The following is an 18,817-nucleotide window of genomic DNA, read 5'->3' on the forward strand; positions in this document are numbered from 1 at the left end:
TGTGCGAGCTGGGTAACAAAGCCCCAAGTGTCATTCCCCACCCCTGCCCTCTCCCCACAACAGGCTGGATGACCTGTTTCTGTTTTGGCTTGCTCTCAGTTTGTAGCTGACCTCCTTCAGGACCAGAAGAAGCCGGTGGTTTGCACGTGTTCCACCATTGAAGTCCAAGCGGTCCTCTCTGCCATCCTCACAAGGATCCAGCGATAGTGAGTTTGCCGAGCTACACCAGTGGCACCTTCGCAGTATATTCTGTAATGAGTCCCTAAAGAAGTGGTGGTCCAAGCATAGCGCAGGACTCCGTGTGCCCCCCCCCCTGCAAAGTCAACTTTTTTAGCCTCCAGATGCCCTCCATTGAAAAAAAATAATATGCAGGAAAAATGGGCATGCCCTGCTCTTGGAAACAGAAATGATGGCTTTATAGTAAAATGAGGTCTGTGAGTCACAACCTGGGGGGAAAAACACAACAAAGCTGGGGATGATTACACAGCAGCACAACACCGCTTCCATCATTTCCACCCTTTTTGCTTATTTTTTGGCTTGGTATGGCGCCATGTGGGTCCTGAGGGAAGAGGTGCCCCCAGAGTCACCTCCCTCTGCTTTACGAGAAAGAAGCCATTCCAGATTCCAAGTGACCCTTGGTTTTGCAGCAAGTGTCCTGAAGCCCTTGTGTGGGGGCACATTTCCCCAATTCATCTTGCTTGGGATTTCCATCCCCAGCACACTTACCTTCACTTGGTAACTGGGAGAAGGAAGGGAGGGCACATTTTTCTACCTAGGTGGGCCTTCTGCTCAAATGGACTCGTGAAGCCGCCTCTCTTTCCCCTGAAGGCCGACGGGAGCAGAATGGGCGCGCCCTTGCTTCTCCTTTTTATCTTGGCAGTAGAAAAGGAGACACAGCCCAACCATGAAAATATCTATTTGTGTTTGAATCCACCCTTACTCTACCAGTTCAGTTTAGTGCTTTGCCCTTCTCAGCCCAGTGGAATTCCAGCGGAAGCGCTAACCTTCCACCCTTGCCCTTCTAAATTCTCAACATTTCCTGTGGTTCTTATTTCGAGGAAACCGAATGCTGACAGCATGTCCCCTCCCTCCCTGAAAATAGGTTTTTTTTCTGCCCACTTGAAGTGGGAGCATTTGGCACTCCCCGATGGCCTGGTGATCGTTCAGAGATGACCCTGGAATTGAAGTCAGTTTGTACCACAGAGGGTTGGCATGATTTCCACTCCCTTGCACATTCCTGTAGTATCACTAAAAATGAGGCCACTAGTGGTGGTGTTTGACTAGGAGGCAAACGCATCCTTCCGCTTTCCCCCAGTGAGCTTCTTCAGGCTCCTAAAAATGCTTTAATCTTTTTCTCTTCTGCTCTCATCGATACAAGCTGCTTCCAAGGCAGCCATTACATAATATCTAAAATTTATTTTAAAATGAAGAACGCAGTGGTCCGATAAAATTGGCACCGCTCACTGAAGCAGTCAGTTTTTGAAAGGCTTGGGAAATGCTGAGTTTTGCCCGTCATCAAAAATACTTGGGCGCAGGCACCACTTTGAGCCTCCACAGGGAAAGCGTATGGCAGCTGGCCTTGACCTCCTTCCCAATATGAGTACCCCCCCTCACAGTTGTCACCAGCCTGTCTTCTGAAGGCCTGTAGGCAAGGATTCTTAAGGGAGGGAGGGATGGGTGTAAATTTAAATACAGCTGCAAGCTATTTTAAAAGCAGTCCTGATCCCTTTTGTTCTTATGAAATGCCCTCCTCCTCCTTTTTTTTAACTTTGCTTTGAGCCAGAATCAGAATCCAGGAAACATGATTATAGGTAGGTACTCTTAGATTCTTTGGGCTTCTTTTCTAGTTTTATGCCGCATTGATCCAGGGAGAGGGGTTGCTTTCCCAAGTGTAGATTTGGAGGCAGTCACATTGTCGCTTCTTGCTGTTATAAGCCCTGATGGGAAGTCAAGACCCATGTAATTAGGGACACTTTTGGAAATCAAGACCCATGTAATTAGGGACAATTTGGGGCTCCTTTGTTCACTGTACTCTTTGTCATTGGGAGATGTTTCCGCCACCACTTGACAGGGACACACTGCAAGCTCTCCAGAGAAATGATTCACATGACCCTGCATTGTCAGTTTAATTGGAGCGATGGGTCAGTTCTGCAGACTGCTCCATACTAAAGCATAAGCCCTGAAACATGCCAAACATTAATAACATTCTGATCATGTGAAACCTAACAATCACCCACCGCCAAATATGCGGATTCAGTTATGTGTTGCTCAGTCAGTTCTGATTCTAATGGCAGCCTTCACAGGGTTTTCTCAGTCTAAGGTGCTCAGAAGTGGTTTCCGAGGCCCTCCCTTCAGGGCACCCGGGGACCCCTGCGCAGCTGGCCCAAGGCTGCAACACGTAGTAGGGCAAACAACCCCAGCAGCCACCTGTGCTCCAGGTCATGTCAGCTAGTGATTCTCTCAGGAGACACCATGGGGATTAAAATTCCAGAGGGGGCTCTGTTACCAAGGTGCTCCAATCCACTAAGCACTATCAGAAAGATATGTGGAATTAGGGGACAGGATTTTTTTTTTAGGACAGACAGCATGCAAAGATGAGCTCCAGCACTTTTCCCCCTTAGAAACTGAGCCCCGTGCTCTGTTCTTTCAGACAGTTCTTCGTATCCAACCTTCTGCCTGGGAGTTGTGTGTTTGGGAGTTTGGAACCTCAGGATTGGGCTCAACCCTTGCTAAACCTGCCTGCAGCATCTGATTTTTCAGTAAAAACCCACTGAAGAGAAAAGCTGCCAGCCTGGCTAGGAACGAGTCAACTTGCCAAAACAGAAGTAGTGCATGCCCTTTTTTTCACTATTTTCTCTGGAAATAGCCCAGCTCCAGATGTCCTTGTGGGATTTCAGTATTTTTTTCCCCACAGCTTGTGAGTGCCCTCTAATGGCCCCTTGAGCACGTTGCTGATTTTTGATGTGTGAGTTATATGGACTCCGGAAGCTTTAAAGTCCCCAGAGGCCCCGCACTCCTATGTGAGGGATTTGGGGAATTAATAAGCAACATCATTCCCTTCTTTATACTAACATTTCCTCCTTCAGACATAGAGAGTGCTTGTAATCGATAAGCACTGGGACGTGGTATGTTCAGTAAACAATTTAAAGAGAAGTGGTGTTTCCGTTTCTTCATTGTGCCCTCAGTGGAGCATTTGGAAGTAGGAGGCACATCATCTGCTTTGGTCCTGTCAACCTTTTAAAAAAAACCAACAACCCTACTTGAGATATTTGCCTTCATGCATTACCCTGGCCACCATGGAAGCGTGTGGGGCAGAAATGGAAGGTCCCCCCCCCAGCAGCCTATGAAATGGCCTTTAATTCCGTATCACATTAGCAACATTGTGGGTTACGCTGAAGGGAAGCAATGTACCCAGGAGCCCCAAGTGCCCGGGGAAAATGGTTTGAAACTGAGCGGCCGTGGGCCTGAGCCGTGCCTGAATAGGAGGCTCCTTTGAGCTGCTCTTTGCCAAAAAATAAAAGCAGGCTATAAAATAAATGTCCCTTTGAGAGTCTGTGTTCTAAATATTGTCTCTCTGTGATTATGTATTAAGGCGAGTCATTCTACAGTCCTTCATTTCAGTCTCATGAGAGCTCTTTGGATACTCCAGTTAAGGAAAAAATGTCCAGATTTTTGCAGCTATTTACTTGAGTGAGGAGTGTATGCAGATAGCGTGTATGTCTGTGTTTGTTTTCTCCACTGCCTTGACCGCCTCCTGTTTCTTTCTCTCCATCAGCTGCAACTGTAATTCCACCATGCCACGTCCAGTGAAGGTGGTGTCCGTGGGGGGCCAGAGTTACCTTAGTTCCATTTTGAGGTTTTTTGTGAAGCAGCTGGCAAACAAGACATCGGACTGGCTGAGCTACATGAGGTTTCTCATCGTCCCCCTAGGTATTGGGGACCTGTCTTTGTAGTTTGCTTGCTTGGGAAAGAGCAATCTTAGCATTAACACCCAGTAATTCTACATTCCAGTAAACATTCCTGTTACATAACAGGAGTCCTCTAGTGAAGAAAAAGAAAGAGCTGACCTGACCTGACCTCCCAGTCCAAAATACACCGGCCACTGGTGGTCACTGAAAGACTCCTTCCCGGCCCTGTCCTGTTTTGGACTCAGAGCAGCCCCAGACTCACTTGGAGGCATCTTCTTCCAAGAGTGCAACAGTTGGTCACAGCCGAGCATGATAAATAAGCCTAACATCCTAATCCCAAACTCTTTGTTCTGGAAGCAGAGAAGATTATTCCAAGAATCACTGTCTTAAGACTACTGCACTCTTCTTCTTTTAGAATGATCCTTGATTCTTTGGAAGGGGTCATTATATGGGCATCTCTGTTGCGGGTATGTAGGATTCCACTCCCCACAGCTGGTTACTTTCTTTTCCCAGCTGCCCTGTTGCCAAAACACGCAAGGCTTTGGCCCTGTTGAGTAGTAGGGCTACTTTAGACAAGAGAATTAAATCAGCTTTGGTTTTCAATTCACTATATCTACTAAACAAATAGCCAAACTTAAACACAAGATAGTAGCTTTAAAATAAAACTAACAAGACACCATTTGCTGGCATGAAATTTCAAGGTCTCTGGTTTTAAAAAGCAGCCTTTAAGTGTGGGGAGTTGTGTTTGAGTGGTCCTGCTTTGTTCTCTAGTTACCTGAAGGCAGAGGAAGTTTATTTTACAGCCAAGGTGTTCCTCTGAGGCACTCCAGAGAGGGAAATTCCAGTGGGTCTTTAGACAATAATCCTCTGAATTAAGCCTCTGTAAATTCCAGAATTCAAACTGATCCGTCAGTAGACACAGATGATTTGGTTACGTACTCAATGGTTACGTCTTCTGGGCAACTGAATCAGCTAGAAAGTTTATGTGAAGGCAACTTTTTCATGTCTCCTGTAGCCCTTCTATCTGATATATTTCCTATCTGATATTTTAATACAGAAAGGGGTGGCAGAGCTAGGAGGCTGAATTTCCAACAGTGAGCAGCCCCAGTTTTAATCATGAAAGAAGTGGTATTATTTATTTATTTATTTATTTATTTATTTATTTATTTATTTATTTATTTATTTATTTATTTATTTATTTATTTATTTATTTATTTATTTATTTATTTATTTATTTATTTATTTATTTAGTATTTTTGGAAGAGGAATGAATTCTCTCAATTAATGAGAATAGCAGTCTTGGGCTATAGAAAAAGCCCCTGAGCCATTTTTGATCCAAGCCTGACAACCTGAGCGCCATAGAAAGAGAGGCGAGGCAAAGATGGTTGTGGTTTTGTGGCTCAGGAAATGGGGGGGGCCTTCTGGTTTCAAGGGACATGTTGCCTCTGTACCACCTGTTGGATGGCTGACAGGAGGGTTTATCAAGAAAAGTCATAGCAATGGGATTTTTTTTCTTTTGACACCAGGCTCTCATCCCGTCGCCAAGTACATGGGCGCTGTGGACAGCAGATACAACAGTATGTTTCTGGACACAGCATGGAGAGACCTGTTTAGCAAATCGGAGCCGCCTGTGGCAGGTAAGAGCCAGCAAGTCAGTACACTGTCGGCAGCCGAAGAACCTTCTGCCAGAACGCTCTTGTTCTGTGCCGCAAAATGAGGGACCTTCCTTCCCTTTGTTTTCCCTTGTTTTTTCTACATGAAAGGGAAACTCAAATCGCAACCTATCGATCTGGGATTTTGAGTATAACCCCAAGTCCGTGCTTGAATGGTGCACTCCATTCCCTGTGCTCAGGCTAGCACAAGATCAAATAGTATCGCTCCTGGCACTTCAGAGCAAACCGTAATGGCCTTGGATAGACTTAGCAAAGGCAAGCTGGGCCCAAGGACTGCTTTCCCTGGAATCTGAAGTCCCGCTCTTCTAAAGGGCAGGGATAGGGACAGAAGCAAAATAATGTGTCAATAACCCATGTCTCGGGGGGTGGGGGGAGAGAATAAAACTGTAGCACGGATGCTTGGTACTTCAAGGTGGATTCTACAGCTCTGCATCTTTCGTTGGTCTGTGTTCTCCTTTCTGCTTTTCTCCTTCATCCGCCTTCCTGGCTTGATACGCTGTTGTGCAAAGCCCAGTGCCTCATGTGGCTCTCAGCGCTGGCAGTGTGCCGGTTCCTCCTCTTGCAGCCCTTGGCCCAGCTGAGAATCCGGAGAGTCCTTTCCGTTGCTTGACATGCCTGTTGGGTTCTTCTCTTCATCTCCAGAGCCCTTGGACATAGTTGGGCGGATCATGCAGTATGTGAGCGGAGCGAATGTGACACACCAGCTGCCTGTGGCCGAGGCCATGCTGACCTGCAAGCACAAATTGTAAGCTTCCTTTTTCCTTCCTCTGTCATGGGCTTGATTTCAGTGGGGTGAGTATACTTGGACTGCCATGTCAGCATAGTTAACAAAAGTCTACATCGTCTTAGTCGTGTTGGCAGAGTTTGTTGAGTCCAGACATCCAGTTTGAAATAGAGTTCAAATTCATCTCCTTCAAAGTACGTTTGCAGTTGTCATCTGATTTGTTTGCAAAACAATCTGTCCTGGAAGTTGCAGTGCACTGTAACTTCCAGAAAAGTGGCCTGAGAGTGTTCACACTTTGTGATGTATTACAAGCATGCTGAAGCATGATTATCCCACCAAAACCCAAGGTAAATGCAGTGAGGTTTTTTTAGTACAGTCAGCCATTTTGGTCCGTTTTCTTGCATCAACAGAAGCAAATGATTATTTTTTTTACCTTCAGCAGGCACATTACAGAATGATGATGGGAAGATGGTGTTTCTCTATCCTCTCCCCATCTTATTTTTTGAAAAGGCCTCTCTGCTAATGGAACAGAAGTATGAGAGAATGGCGAGAGGGCTTAACACACATTCCTTAATGTCTTAGCATTCTAGCTGTTGCGAGTTTGCTTTGTAGAGGGAACATCCAAACATACCCTACAGAGGCCTGACGTTACTAGTTGTATCACCTGACCCGTCATGCATCGGTTACAGTTCCACCATTGGATCCATTCACCTTGCAATGCCATTTGCACCTGTAAACATGGTTGGCCCCATCAGTAGACTGTGTTGTAAAACATGTTGGCTCTGCCCAGGGAATTTATACATTGTTTGCAATCTGCTCACCACAAAGAGCAATCAGGTCTATGTTAGAGTCTCTTTTTGAAGGTCAGCAGCCCCCAGGGTAGTGCCCCTGCCCCATGGCAGCAGCCTCCACACCGGAGACTATGACCTAATGGATCCATGGATCTTCCCGTGTTCGATTTGTCCAGAGGTGCCTCTGTAAATCACTGCACCTTGGAGATGGAGCTCCAGTTATTTTTTCAGACATGTCGGCCAGAATCCAATTGGTGTTTGTCTAAGGTCTGCATAACTTGCTGCAGCCAATTGTGGCTAATTGATGAGCTGCTGGGTGCATCTTGGTTATGCAGTGCGATCCATGACTAGGCATGGGGCCAAGACACACCCTGGCACCTCATCAGTTAGCTGCAACAAGCTAAGGAAACCTTAGGCAAACACCAATAAGATTCTGGCCATAACACGCAAGCGAAAGGGGAAAGAAAGCTCTGGTTCTTCCTACCTACCTTTTAGATTTTAATGGCAGTTTCCTTTACCCCACAGTCAAGATGAAGACTCTTACCAGAAGTTCATCCCTTTCATTGGGGTAAGGCGTTCCTTCTGTCTTGGTTTTTTCACCCTCTCAGTTGAGCTTTCCTCGTTTAGTGTTGGCTTGCCCAAACTCTCGAATCGATAACCCTACATATTTACAGGGTGAGTTTTTTGGGAAACAAATAGGCACGCATTTCTCTAGACACACTTAATTTGGGCACCTCTTCTCATTTTATCATCTCCTTCTGTCCTACCATGCTCCTTTCTTTGCCAACGCTGAACAGAAGCTGTGGCGGAAATTTGGATCTGGTGGCATTCAGTCTGATGCTATTGTGTAATTGAGCTTGGACTAAATTTATCTTTGAGTGGTAGACTTGGCAGGAAGCTTGGTTCGATCCATCTGATAAGTGATGAAGGTACAAGGATCCTCCATCCTCTGTTGGAAGTGTCACAACGACTTCACTTATAATTCAGTTCAGGTTTTGCAGAAACAACAACAACACTGTTTCCCTAGCAAAATGATAGATGTATCTGATTTGCTGGTCCTCCTGCCCAGGGGAAGGGCTGGAAACAACTAGACCCATGGGTTGCAATGTGCAGACATGATGGTTACCCATGGTTTGTTTATTAATGATTTAAAGCGCTTTTAAACTTCCCTTTTAGGGTTAAAAAAAAGGAGCTTCAAAATAGCTAATAAATATCAGTTCTGAGAGTTGGACACCCTGGCTTGTCACTCAGAGACAGGCTAAGCTTTGTAAGTTTAAGACCAGGCCACTGTATCTTGAGAAAGGTAGGAGAGGAAAAGCAGGGAGGAATTTTGCTAGCAGTCGCTTAGGATGCCAGGCAGAAATGTATGCCCTGGAGAGTCAACAGGGACTTTTTCCTTTAAGTCCCCTCCACTGGGAAAGCTGTGAAAATTGAGAGAGAGAGACTAAGAGAAAAGGAAATCTGGAAGAACCTTGCAGGCTGAAAACACATAGCATTGAAAAGGGAATAAACGAAGACGCAGCTATGGGTTTTTAAAAGGAACAACAAGCGGAATCTGCAGTTTGAACCACATGGTGAGCTTTCAGGGATTTTTCCCTGGTAAGAGGATCCAAGTCCTCATGTATTCAGATTGCAAGCATTGGTCTGCCTTTTTTCATCTTCAAAGCACAGCTGGTGAACTGGAGAGTCAGAATCCTCGCGGACACCCCAGTTCACCAGTTTCTGCCCTGGCATCCTAAGCCACTGCTAGTCAGATTGACTCCCTTCTTCTCCTCTCCTTCCAACCTCCAAATACACTGACTGTGTTTCTGAAGTTACTGTAGTCTTTGACGCAGAGGAGGATCTTAATGGTGAAGAAAAGCCGCTATTCGGATTAAATACGCAAGACGTTGGCCACTGGGGGCCACTCTTACCCTGCAGAGGAATTAACATGCCTAGCAGGAAACAGGATATTTACCAAGAAAGAAAGAAAAAAGCTATTGCTCTTTTTTTTTAAAGTAGGGGAAATTTGAGTCAACCTGAGCCAGGCAGGGGAGTGACTCAGCATGCTGTGACCCACCGTGTGCCTAGGAACTGCTGATGCGATGACAGCCAATTAAGGGGAAACCTCAAGTGTATGAGTCTTTAGAATACACTCAAACCCTGCGCTTATTTACAAAAGCAAAATAAGCTTGTATTTAATGGAGCAGAGAGGACAGCTTGGGAGCCGTTACATTTTGGGCTGTTAGCCTTTGGAAAGAGAGGGAAGTGAGTTTGGCCTCACCTTACAGACTTTGAATAATGGGGGAGGTCCGAAATCAGTGTTGTGATTTCAAACACACCCTGCTTCCTTGTTTAGCTTCCTTTGGCATTATAGGTAGCTTTGTTTTTTTCTTTCAATGGTGGTCTGTTCTTGAAGGGTCAGTTATGTGTTTATATGATGATCACCAGTGTGCAGGTTATTCTGATTTCTGACACACGTGCTGTTTCCAGATGTGCCTTTTAGCTCTGAATGGAGAAAGCCATGTAACAAAAGTGCTGCTGCCATATGATCACTGAGAAACCGGTGTCGCGCATATTTGTCGACACAGCTAGGGCAGACTGGAGCTTGTGACCCCCATATACCCAAGTCCATATCTAGACCATTTTTCCTTTAGGTTCATTTTCAGGGGTCTAAAAGGCAAAAGGTGGTGCATTAGAGATCAGGCAGAGGCAGAAGGTGATCTCCTCATACTGATATCTGGCCTCCAAATATATATCCTAGAGAACTGCTTTCTGTGGCTTCGTACAGTAACATGATCAGAAGGTGACCCTGCATATCATTCACTTCCTGCAGCAGAGGACAGGAATTCTCAGTGTTTTCACCTGCGTTATCTCCTCCCACTGACCAACAGGCAGGGCCTCTGCAAATCAACTGAATAGGGTTAAGAGACAGTTGAGCATCCCTTTGACAGCTGAAATCTCTCGGAGGTCTGAAAGGGATCCTTACGTTTGCACAAGGATGAAGGTGCACTTTTCTCAATCTCAAATATGCAGTGAAGGCCATTCATATTCTGGTAGATAGTGTGGATGGTGCTAAAAGCCTGATGGGAAGTGTCGGTTGTCAGTAGCATGGCCAGCGGGAGCACCTAAGAATCTCTGCTGAGCCATTTGGAATGGTATGCAAAGACAGGATTGTGTAAACTCCAAGGAGGTCAGAAATTGACCTTTATTTATTTATTTTTTTGACCTATGTCAAATTCACAAAATATTCTTCAGTGTTTTCATGTGAGCTTTGTGCCTCTTCACATACCAGGTAACTCTTTTGAAGTTTAGCGCCATTCTCTATTCTGAATTTCAGTTTGGAACTTGCAGCTATGCCTGAAGAGAGAGGTTTGAGGTCTGAACACAATTGTCCGGTAGCTCAGTAAATAATGGATTTTGGCTTTGGGTACCAAAGCTACTGTTTCAGACCTTGAATAGTCAATAGTAAGTAATTATACAGCTGGAAACAGTGGCCAAAATCCTGATGCCCCGTTATTCAACAGGCAGAACTTTTAGAGGTGAACTTCCTCAAGTTAAAAAAAAACTCTGTAAATGTTACACGTTGTTTGCTGAATTGCATGACTTGGTGCTCATCAAGTAATGTCTACGGAGTTTTCTTTACCTGAGGCAATTTGCCTCTAAAAGTTACGTCTTTTGCCTAACTATACAATAGGATTTCAAACAATACGATTTTGCATGGAAGAACCACGGTGTATTTCCATCATAGTACAAGATGATTTAATGATGATTTGCTTGTGTTCCATGGCCTTGAGATCAAGAGGCCTTTGGAAAGCAAAATGTGTTTAGCCTCTACTGCAGCTATACTGTCTGTTTTGTTTTGGAAGTGATTCGTTGACCGTCCCTTTTTTCTCTCTCTCCCTGTCCCCCACCATATCTACTACAGGTGGTTAAAGTGGGGCTCATTGAAGATTCTCCTGCGGCCACAGGTACAGCCCAGCACACAAAGCTTTCCGTGCCACTTCTAAGCATATAACTAGTTAGCCTAATTACTCCACAGCATCTTTGAATGAAAGGATGGGGGATCTTCTCACTAGCAGGTCAGAGTCTGCTGATGCTCCTTGTTTCTGTGGCCCAAAGCTTCATGGCGTCCTTCCTTTGCAGGTGAGGGAGATGATTCTCCCGTCATCAGCCTCACGGTTCCCTCCACCTCTCCTCCTTCAACCTCTGGCCTTGCCAGGGACATCACTGCCACTCCTCCATCATCCCCCTCTATGACGAGCGGACTGGCTGTCATGGGGTAAGTATGCAGCTATGAAGACCCGTCAGGTGAGAGTGTGTGGGTTGTAGGCCTTGCCCATACGTTACACACTGGGAAGCTTGGTTACCTTTGGCTCTAAAGAGGATCCCGTGGGCATGGGGTCCAGAAGGGCCTTGGACTAGAACCCTTCTGCTGATCTTTGGGGATGTGCTCCGTCCTCCTTGAACTTCAATACAGTTCAGTAGGCCTAAAGTAAAACAATGCCTGAGTGGCGCGGACTGTCATTTCTTGCGCTTATAATCTCGGTAAGCCTCCCCTTCCGCCTTTCCCAGTTTCCGAGTCCTTTTCAGGTGGTAACTGGGACCTCTGTGTTAACAAGGGTTGTGTGTGCCTAGACAGCTGCTTTGTGAAACAATTGGATTTTGTCCTGGAAACTGTCCGACTGATTAAGTATCTCGGAGGGGCTTCTTTTGCAAATGTGGGGAGGCAGGTAGGATTTTTCCAGAGGCATTTAATCAAGGGACAACTCTTTTGTAAGTTTTCCGGTGCAAGGGTCATTGGTATACTTTTTTAAAAAGCTTGACACCCTTCTGGATTTGGGGGTGGGTGGCTATGGCGTGGTCCTGTTCTCCTTAGAGGTGGGTCTTCCCACTAGGTGTGGCGAGTGTTATATAAACTGTATATAGCTAGGCAGTGGGAAATGGGCTTACTTTTTTCCCCGTCTGTCTCTCTGTCTCTCTCTAGGTCTCCCAGTAGCCCTTATGGGGATGTCATTGGGCTGCAGGTGGATTACTGGCTCGCTCAGCCCTCCGAGAAGAAAAGGGAAGGGGAGAAAAAGGACGCCAGCTCCAAAAACACCCTGAAGAGCGTCTTCCGCTCCGTGCAAGTCTCACGGCTTCCGAACAGCGGGGAAATCCAGCTGTCTGGAACCATGGCCATGACTGTGGTCACCAAAGAGAAGAACAAGAAAGGTAAGTGGTGGGGAGTCAGGGGGCAGGTTTCCTCCTCTGTGGGTCTTCCTCCTCCTGCCTGTGTGCAGTGAAGTGGCGTCATAGAGAGAGAGGCTCCACTGCTCCTCCACGTGGCCCTTCGTGGAACAGGCAAGGAAGAGAGCTGGCCAGGCTGAGGCTCTGCCACCAAGGTTGCAGTGGAAACTGTTCCTTGCCTTCTTGCCCACAAGTCTTGCCTTAAGCGAGAGACTGAGCATTTCTCTGTTTTACCAGGATGGTTCCTTTGCACTCACGGGGGTCCCTCTGCTTTCTAGTTCCCACGATTTTTCTGAGCAAGAAACCCAAAGAGCGAGAGGTCGATTCCAAGAGCCAGATGATAGATGGAATCAGCCGGTTGATCTGCTCTGCGAAACAACAGCAAACGATGCTAAAAGGTAATCTTTGCCTCTTTGATTGCGCTCTGTGGGCCACCAGTAAGAGTTTCAGAGTGGATGAGAGAGGCCAGGCAATGGGGGCTTTTATTATTGTGTGTTTTGCTTTGTGAGTATTTATGATATGCTTCAAACCGCTGGGCATTCCACATATTCAGGATGGCCTACCTATACGATTTCCATCCAAAGGGCCATTTAATTACAAAGCAATACAGAAGAGCAGAAGCCAAGGTCAGTGCAGGAAAGAAACACGAGCCTGAGAGTGAACACGTTGGAGGCTTGTGCCACCAAGCAGACCTATAGAGGTCACAATCCTGTGATCCCGCCAGATCAAATATCATTCGTCAGCCATACATGCTTTGCGTATTTTGAAGTGAATCAAATCTGGATATGAGTGGCATCTCCAAGCCAGAGTCTTTCCAAACATCTTTTGTTAGGGAAGAGGCTGCAGTTCCATGGCCCGATGCTTGCTTTGTACTTAGTAAGTGTTTGGTCCCGTAACTGGCACTGAGTAGCAATTGATAGAAAAGGTGCCTGCCTCCCCATCCCAGGGTGGGGGGGGAGACACTGCTACAACTCAGAAAACTGCTGCCAGGGCCGATAGTACTGGTCGAAATGAACCAGTGTTTTGAATTTGTATAAGGCCGCTTCCTGTGTTAGTATACAAACAGTGGGCTAGAAAGGCCCGTGATCTGCCGTAGGCACTTCCTGCGTTCATCGCCTCCTTCTGTCCTTGCTAGTTTCCATTGATGGAGTGGAGTGGAGCGACATCAAGTTTTTCCAGCTGGCCGCCCAGTGGCCGACCCATGTGAAATACTTCCCTGTTGGACTCTTCGGCTCCAAGCCGGCCTGATGGCGGCCGCACCGCGGTCCCTCCTGCATCCTCATCGCTCTGGGGCGATGGTGGCACCGCCGCTGTCCACACCATCCGCCAAATCACAGCTGTCCTGTGGTGATTTCACTTGTGTCACATTTACTGTGTGTTGATCTGGTCTCGCCAGGGAGGGACCAGCCTCCTGGTGCCAAGAAGAGGTGTCACGTTTTTTGTCTCCAGCCCAAGGAGCTGCCACCGACTGCTTCCTCATCCTCTGCTGCCACATCGTGTTGTGGGTGTCCAGCTCCCATCTGTGCTGAGTGCGGTGTATCTTGGGAACAGATTTCCCCAAGACTTTGGATTCTACTGGTTTGCCATCACACTGGGTACACACGCCACCCGTGAGCTGGGCTGGCACGCCTGCGTCTTCCTGAAGATTTGTGTCTGAAGAACTTGTGGCCCCGAAAGCCTACCTTTGACAACTTTGTCCCTGTTACTGCGTTCTTGCGTTCGCTGAGCCAACGGAGAGCTTGGCTGAGCTCTCAGAAAGTTCTCCTCAGCCTTGGTCTTCTCAAAAGCACAAAGCTGCAGGGCCTTGGTTGGCTGTGTTAGCTCTCTCTCCCCCCCCCCCCCACAAACCCAGCTCAACTTGGAGCAAGCAACCAAGGCCTCGTGCCCCCCCAGCCCCTCCCTGCGTCACTGTTTCTGGGTCAGATATGCCAGCCTGGCAGAAGGAGCCTTTATGTTCCATGGAAATTACCTATTTCTTGTTTGGATGCCGGAACAGAAGAGTCCATGGGTGTAGAGGCTTATATTTTCACTGGTGGTTCTGTCGACTCTGGCGGTCTAGCCGTGCCCATTAACAACTCCCTTGTAATTGTGCCACTTGTTCATTGTGATACTTTTTTTTATAACACCAAGCAATCAGAAATAACTAATTCTTCCCCACTTTTTTTTTTTAAACTGGTTCGTTGTAGCTGTACGTGCATGCCAGATAAGGCTCGACTTGTTGCCATATTAGTCACTTAAGTGAGAGGTGGGCAAGGCAGTCTCTTGGCCTAGGAGTAAGGAGAGCTTCCTTAGATAATCCTCCTCGGAGCTCATTTTGTTCACTGCACTCAACAGTAACGTTGAGAAGTGCATCAGCCCGGGGGACATCCTGCTGGGATCAAAGAGGAAAGGCAGCAGGCGCTCCGGGCCATTTACCGGAGTCCGCCATGAGGAGGGCCATCTCGGCCATCTCTATCTGGAAAGCGGGATTGCAGTTCTTGCCCTTCAAACCCTTACTTATTTTTTTATTATTAAAAAAAATGAACAGGTCTGTTCTACAGGATCTCCAGGAACAAATGCATGCCGTCCCAGACCTAGCAAAGTGGTCCTTTTCCTGTTTAGACAGGCAGGACAGCAGTCATTGCTCGGAGACCTCCTTGCTGAAGAGAGTCGGTTCAGCCTGAAGGCTGGGGTTTCCGCTGGCAGCTCAGACTAGACCGTCCCAGAAGGGAAACGGCTTTTCCTGGCTATCATGCGGTAGTACTTTAGGAAGGTGGAGCCATTTCCCTCTGGCAGGTCCACATAAGATAAAACATGAAAGCACTTCCCTCCCAAAAGCTGGCACTCCGGGGAATAGATGTCAACTTTTCTCTCCCTTGCAAGGCTTGTCCCATCTCACAGTTCTTCACCCTCGTCCTCAGCAGCAATAAAACAACGAGCAGCTCCCAGTGGGAAAAGGTTCCTCAAGATGCTTCCAGGCAGCACAGTCTCCACCCAGCAGCAGCTTCGGGCCCTGATGGCTCAGAAGCACTAAGCACACAGCTTGTCTGTGTCAAGAAGTGGAGCACGTAGCCAACTGTGGGTCTGCTAGATGCCTTCTATATCTAAGGGGAAAAACAAGGCCGTCCGTCGTGGGTATTAGCTTTGCATAGACTTGGAACTGGTATTGCTGGTTTCCAGGATTGTACAGAGGAAGAGGAAAGACAGAGGTGGCAGTGAGGTGACTCACGATCAGAAACGCCTGAGCAGCGTTCCTCAGCTTTCTCCCTTAGAAGAAGGAAACCCATGCCGTTCTTTCCTTCAAGCTGTTTTTCTCCTCAAGGCCAGTTCTTTCAGATCGCATTCAGACCGGCATTTGAGCTGCCCCTAACTTGTGCTCCGGAGGGAAAAGCTTGCTTAAGGATGACTTGGAGTACCAGCATCTCCCTTCCCTTTATGCCCACAAGTCATGGGATCCCTTCTCAAGCTCCGCCGAGAGCTGGCAGGGCCAGCTGGATCTGGCCCGATTCAATTTCCCCGCTTCTGGAAGAGTCTCACAGATAATTATTATTTTTTGGCTCCTCGTGCTGTGGGCAACTTTACAAAATGTGGCTTTGTGAATTCTTCGATCCCAAGTGACATTCTCAAACCCACAAAGTCACACTGATGGTTATTTTTATTTTATTTTTATTGCCTGTCCTGTAATTTTCCCTTCTTGAAAGGAAAGGTTCGCTGGCCCAGGATATTTTAGGATTACATATCTCTCCTCTTGGGCTAGTTGTTCTACCGGTGGGTTTCCCCCCCAAAGTCTGGATGTTGAAGAAGCTCTTTCAATTTGGATCGGCTGTCAGAAAGTTCATACACATATATTTGTAACTTGGAGTCAGCTGCGTTCTCTGTATGGAAAGGAAAGAGGTACCTCTTTAAGGCAGGCAGTCTTTCTATAAGCACAATTCTGAATATTCTTTTCCCATTAGGTTTGCACAAGGCTGCCCTCTGTTTCATCTTCATTTCCTGTAGTAAAAAATGTTTAATTTTTTTTTAAAAAATCTTTCATTTTTCTGCTTCAGCTTAATGGTTTGGGGGCAGGATGCAGCTCCAAGTAGACAGTGTTTAAGGCTGCTTGACATCTTGCTGGTCCTCGTTTTACCCCTTAGTTCTGGTAGTCTACCATTTCAAGAGAAGAAATTATTCTACGTCAGACTGGCTGAACTTTTCCTGAAGCCGCATGCAGCCCACCAGGAAACCTGGTTTTGCCACATGCTTGGAACTGTACAGCTGTTTGGTGCGGGGTGTGTCTGATGTCTTAGCGGCCTGTGGTGCAGATGGGCAAGTTTAGAAGCTGTGGAGCCCCAGGGGGAGAGTGCTGGAATTGGGGTGGAGGAGATTAGCCCCCCGTGATCTGCCTTTGTCGAGTGTTAACTTTCCATCTCCCCGAAGTTGCTTTCTTTTGCTTTGGCCCGTCTGGAGAGGATGTGGAGGGAGGCTTTTGCAGAACCACATGAGCTCCCCCCCCCCAGTGCCCCAGGCTGTCGGTGTAATGTTGACACCATCTGGGCCCATCTGTCAGACCAGCAGAAGGCTGCTTCACACAGGCCTGCTGTATTGTGTGTGTTTTTCCCCCCTCTGTGGAGGAGCTTGGCTGTTACAACGCAGGATGAGCACAAGCACACACGCCATTCCTCTCACAGCTGTGCTCTGGGACAGAGGGAGGCCTTGTTGGTACCTTTGACACCCCTTGTAAGTGACTAGTTTTCTCCCTCCCCCCTTTCAGAATTCCCCTCTGTGTCTCCACTTCCCCATGCCCACAATACCATGGGGAGGCGGTGGAGAGATTTATGGCCAGAAGCAGCTGCCCAGAGATCACATCCTGCCAGCTGTTTCTGGAACGGCAGGGCTCCTTGCAACAGCCTCCCAGCACAACTGGCTGGCACCGACACAAGGATCTGGGCCCTGTCAGATCTTCTCCCCCCCCCCCCCCACAAGTCCGGCAAGAGGGAATTGTTCTTTTCTCCTTCCCCAGAGGAAGGGCCGATGCTCCGCTGCAAGTCTTGTCCTGGGACTGCGTGGGAAGGAGACGCTGCCGTGAAGTCTGCCTTGTCCTTCTGTCTGTAGCATAATGCCGAAGAAAGGAATAGTCTGGAGAGGAAAAATCGGCCTGTTTGAAGTTGTGAAAATTGGCACCCAGGACCCATGTTGTCAGGTCTACAGCCCAAAAGCCACACACACATGGTCTTGACGCCCTAGGCAGTTGTTCTAGGTTCCCTCCTCGGATACATCCCCCCCCCGAACTAGCCACACAGAAGGTCTACCAAAGAATCTGCCCCTGCCCAGTGAACGACAGTCCCAAAAGAGAGCCACATGGTGTGTGTGTGTGTGTGTGTGTGTGAGAGAGAGAGAGAGAGAGAGCGTGAGAGAGACTGGAACTGGAAGGAGCTCTCCAAGGTCTGGGTCCGTGGCCTGCACACAGCCGTGCCTCCGACCTGGCCTCATGTCATGATGACTGTTACAGAAGGTGGGTCCCTTTCAGGACCGTTGTTGTGTCCTTGTTTCTGCCGTGTGGATTTTGCACATTCTCTTCACTATTTTTGCCTCTTAATTCCATGTGCTTTTCTCTGTCTCAGCCACTGTACATAAATATGCATTTTGTATATAATAATCTCACTATAATTTTTTTGTAAGTGTGTCGAGTCTCCTCAGTTTGCATTACAGGCCCCAAACTCGCAAAGGGTTGCAAATAAGATCCTTGTTTAGGCTGGGCTTTGGAGCCTTTGTTGGTGTTTGATGCATTTTATTCTTGGGGGTCTGTTGTCCCACCCACCCTTCTATTTTTTGGAGTTTTTCATTAAATAAATTGTGTTTTGTTTTTCTTAAGGCCTTTTTTGTTCTTGACTTTGTTCCTCAATGCTCTTCAGATCCTGGGATAACAGGAGAAAGGAGGCCTTGAATAGGGAGAAGGGATCAGGCAAGGAAACTGGCCTGGGACTAAGGATGAAGGAAAAGCCAGTTTCAGGCTTGCTTCATTCTCTGTTCCTGAAAAGAAATAGGGTGACAGTTGCCGTTCTTCAAACTGCAGCCAGACTGAAGAAGCTTGAGCAAAAATAAAAGGTGTTTGACCGCAGAAGCGAAACCCCTAATCCTTTGGATCCTGAGCAGGTCCAAAGCGCTCTTTGTGCCATTTGGAGGTCCTGGGATCTGGTGGGTCTTCTCTAAGCAAGAGCAAGAATCCGGGCGAGACAGGAGTTGCCTCTTCCTTACCGAACTTTGGAGGCTAAGAGTTGAACCCATGGATATATATCTCGGTGGAACATAGATGTTCTTTCTAAGGGCTCCAGAAAGCACCTCACGGACTTGCTTCTCATGCAGGCCATTCAGAGCCTCTTTTGGGGAGTAAGGACAGCATAAGCCTATGCCTCACTAAGCAAAGTTTGGGTCTCCAGATGTTCTTGGACTACAACTCCCAGGAAATCCTGGCCAGCACAGCTAGCGGTGAAAAGGCTTCTGGGAGTTTTAGTCCAAGAACATGTGGGAACCCAGGGCTGGAAAACCTTGCCA

The 18,817-nt window shown here is 47.3% G+C and overlaps 1 protein-coding gene across 2 annotated transcripts in view; it reads left to right on the forward strand.

The window, feature by feature from the left end:
* The window catches only part of PACS1 (phosphofurin acidic cluster sorting protein 1), a 64,153-nt gene extending 46,017 nt beyond the window's left edge, over positions 1–18,136 (forward strand). For both annotated transcript variants that reach the window (XM_020797326.3, XM_020797327.3), the window contains exons 15-24: positions 100–206; positions 3,776–3,930; positions 5,435–5,545; positions 6,224–6,326; positions 7,622–7,664; positions 11,004–11,046; positions 11,222–11,357; positions 12,063–12,289; positions 12,583–12,702; positions 13,440–18,136. In XM_020797326.3, coding sequence (XP_020652985.3) covers positions 100–206; positions 3,776–3,930; positions 5,435–5,545; positions 6,224–6,326; positions 7,622–7,664; positions 11,004–11,046; positions 11,222–11,357; positions 12,063–12,289; positions 12,583–12,702; positions 13,440–13,552 — 1,158 coding nt within the window. In that variant the 3' untranslated portion in view covers positions 13,553–18,136. The remainder of the gene's footprint in view (positions 1–99; positions 207–3,775; positions 3,931–5,434; positions 5,546–6,223; positions 6,327–7,621; positions 7,665–11,003; positions 11,047–11,221; positions 11,358–12,062; positions 12,290–12,582; positions 12,703–13,439) is intronic.
* The last annotated feature ends 681 nt before the right edge of the window (positions 18,137–18,817 follow it).

The sequence above is a fragment of the Pogona vitticeps genome, chromosome 15 (genome assembly GCF_051106095.1).
Source record: "Pogona vitticeps strain Pit_001003342236 chromosome 15, PviZW2.1, whole genome shotgun sequence".
Lineage (NCBI taxonomy): Eukaryota > Metazoa > Chordata > Lepidosauria > Squamata > Agamidae > Pogona > Pogona vitticeps.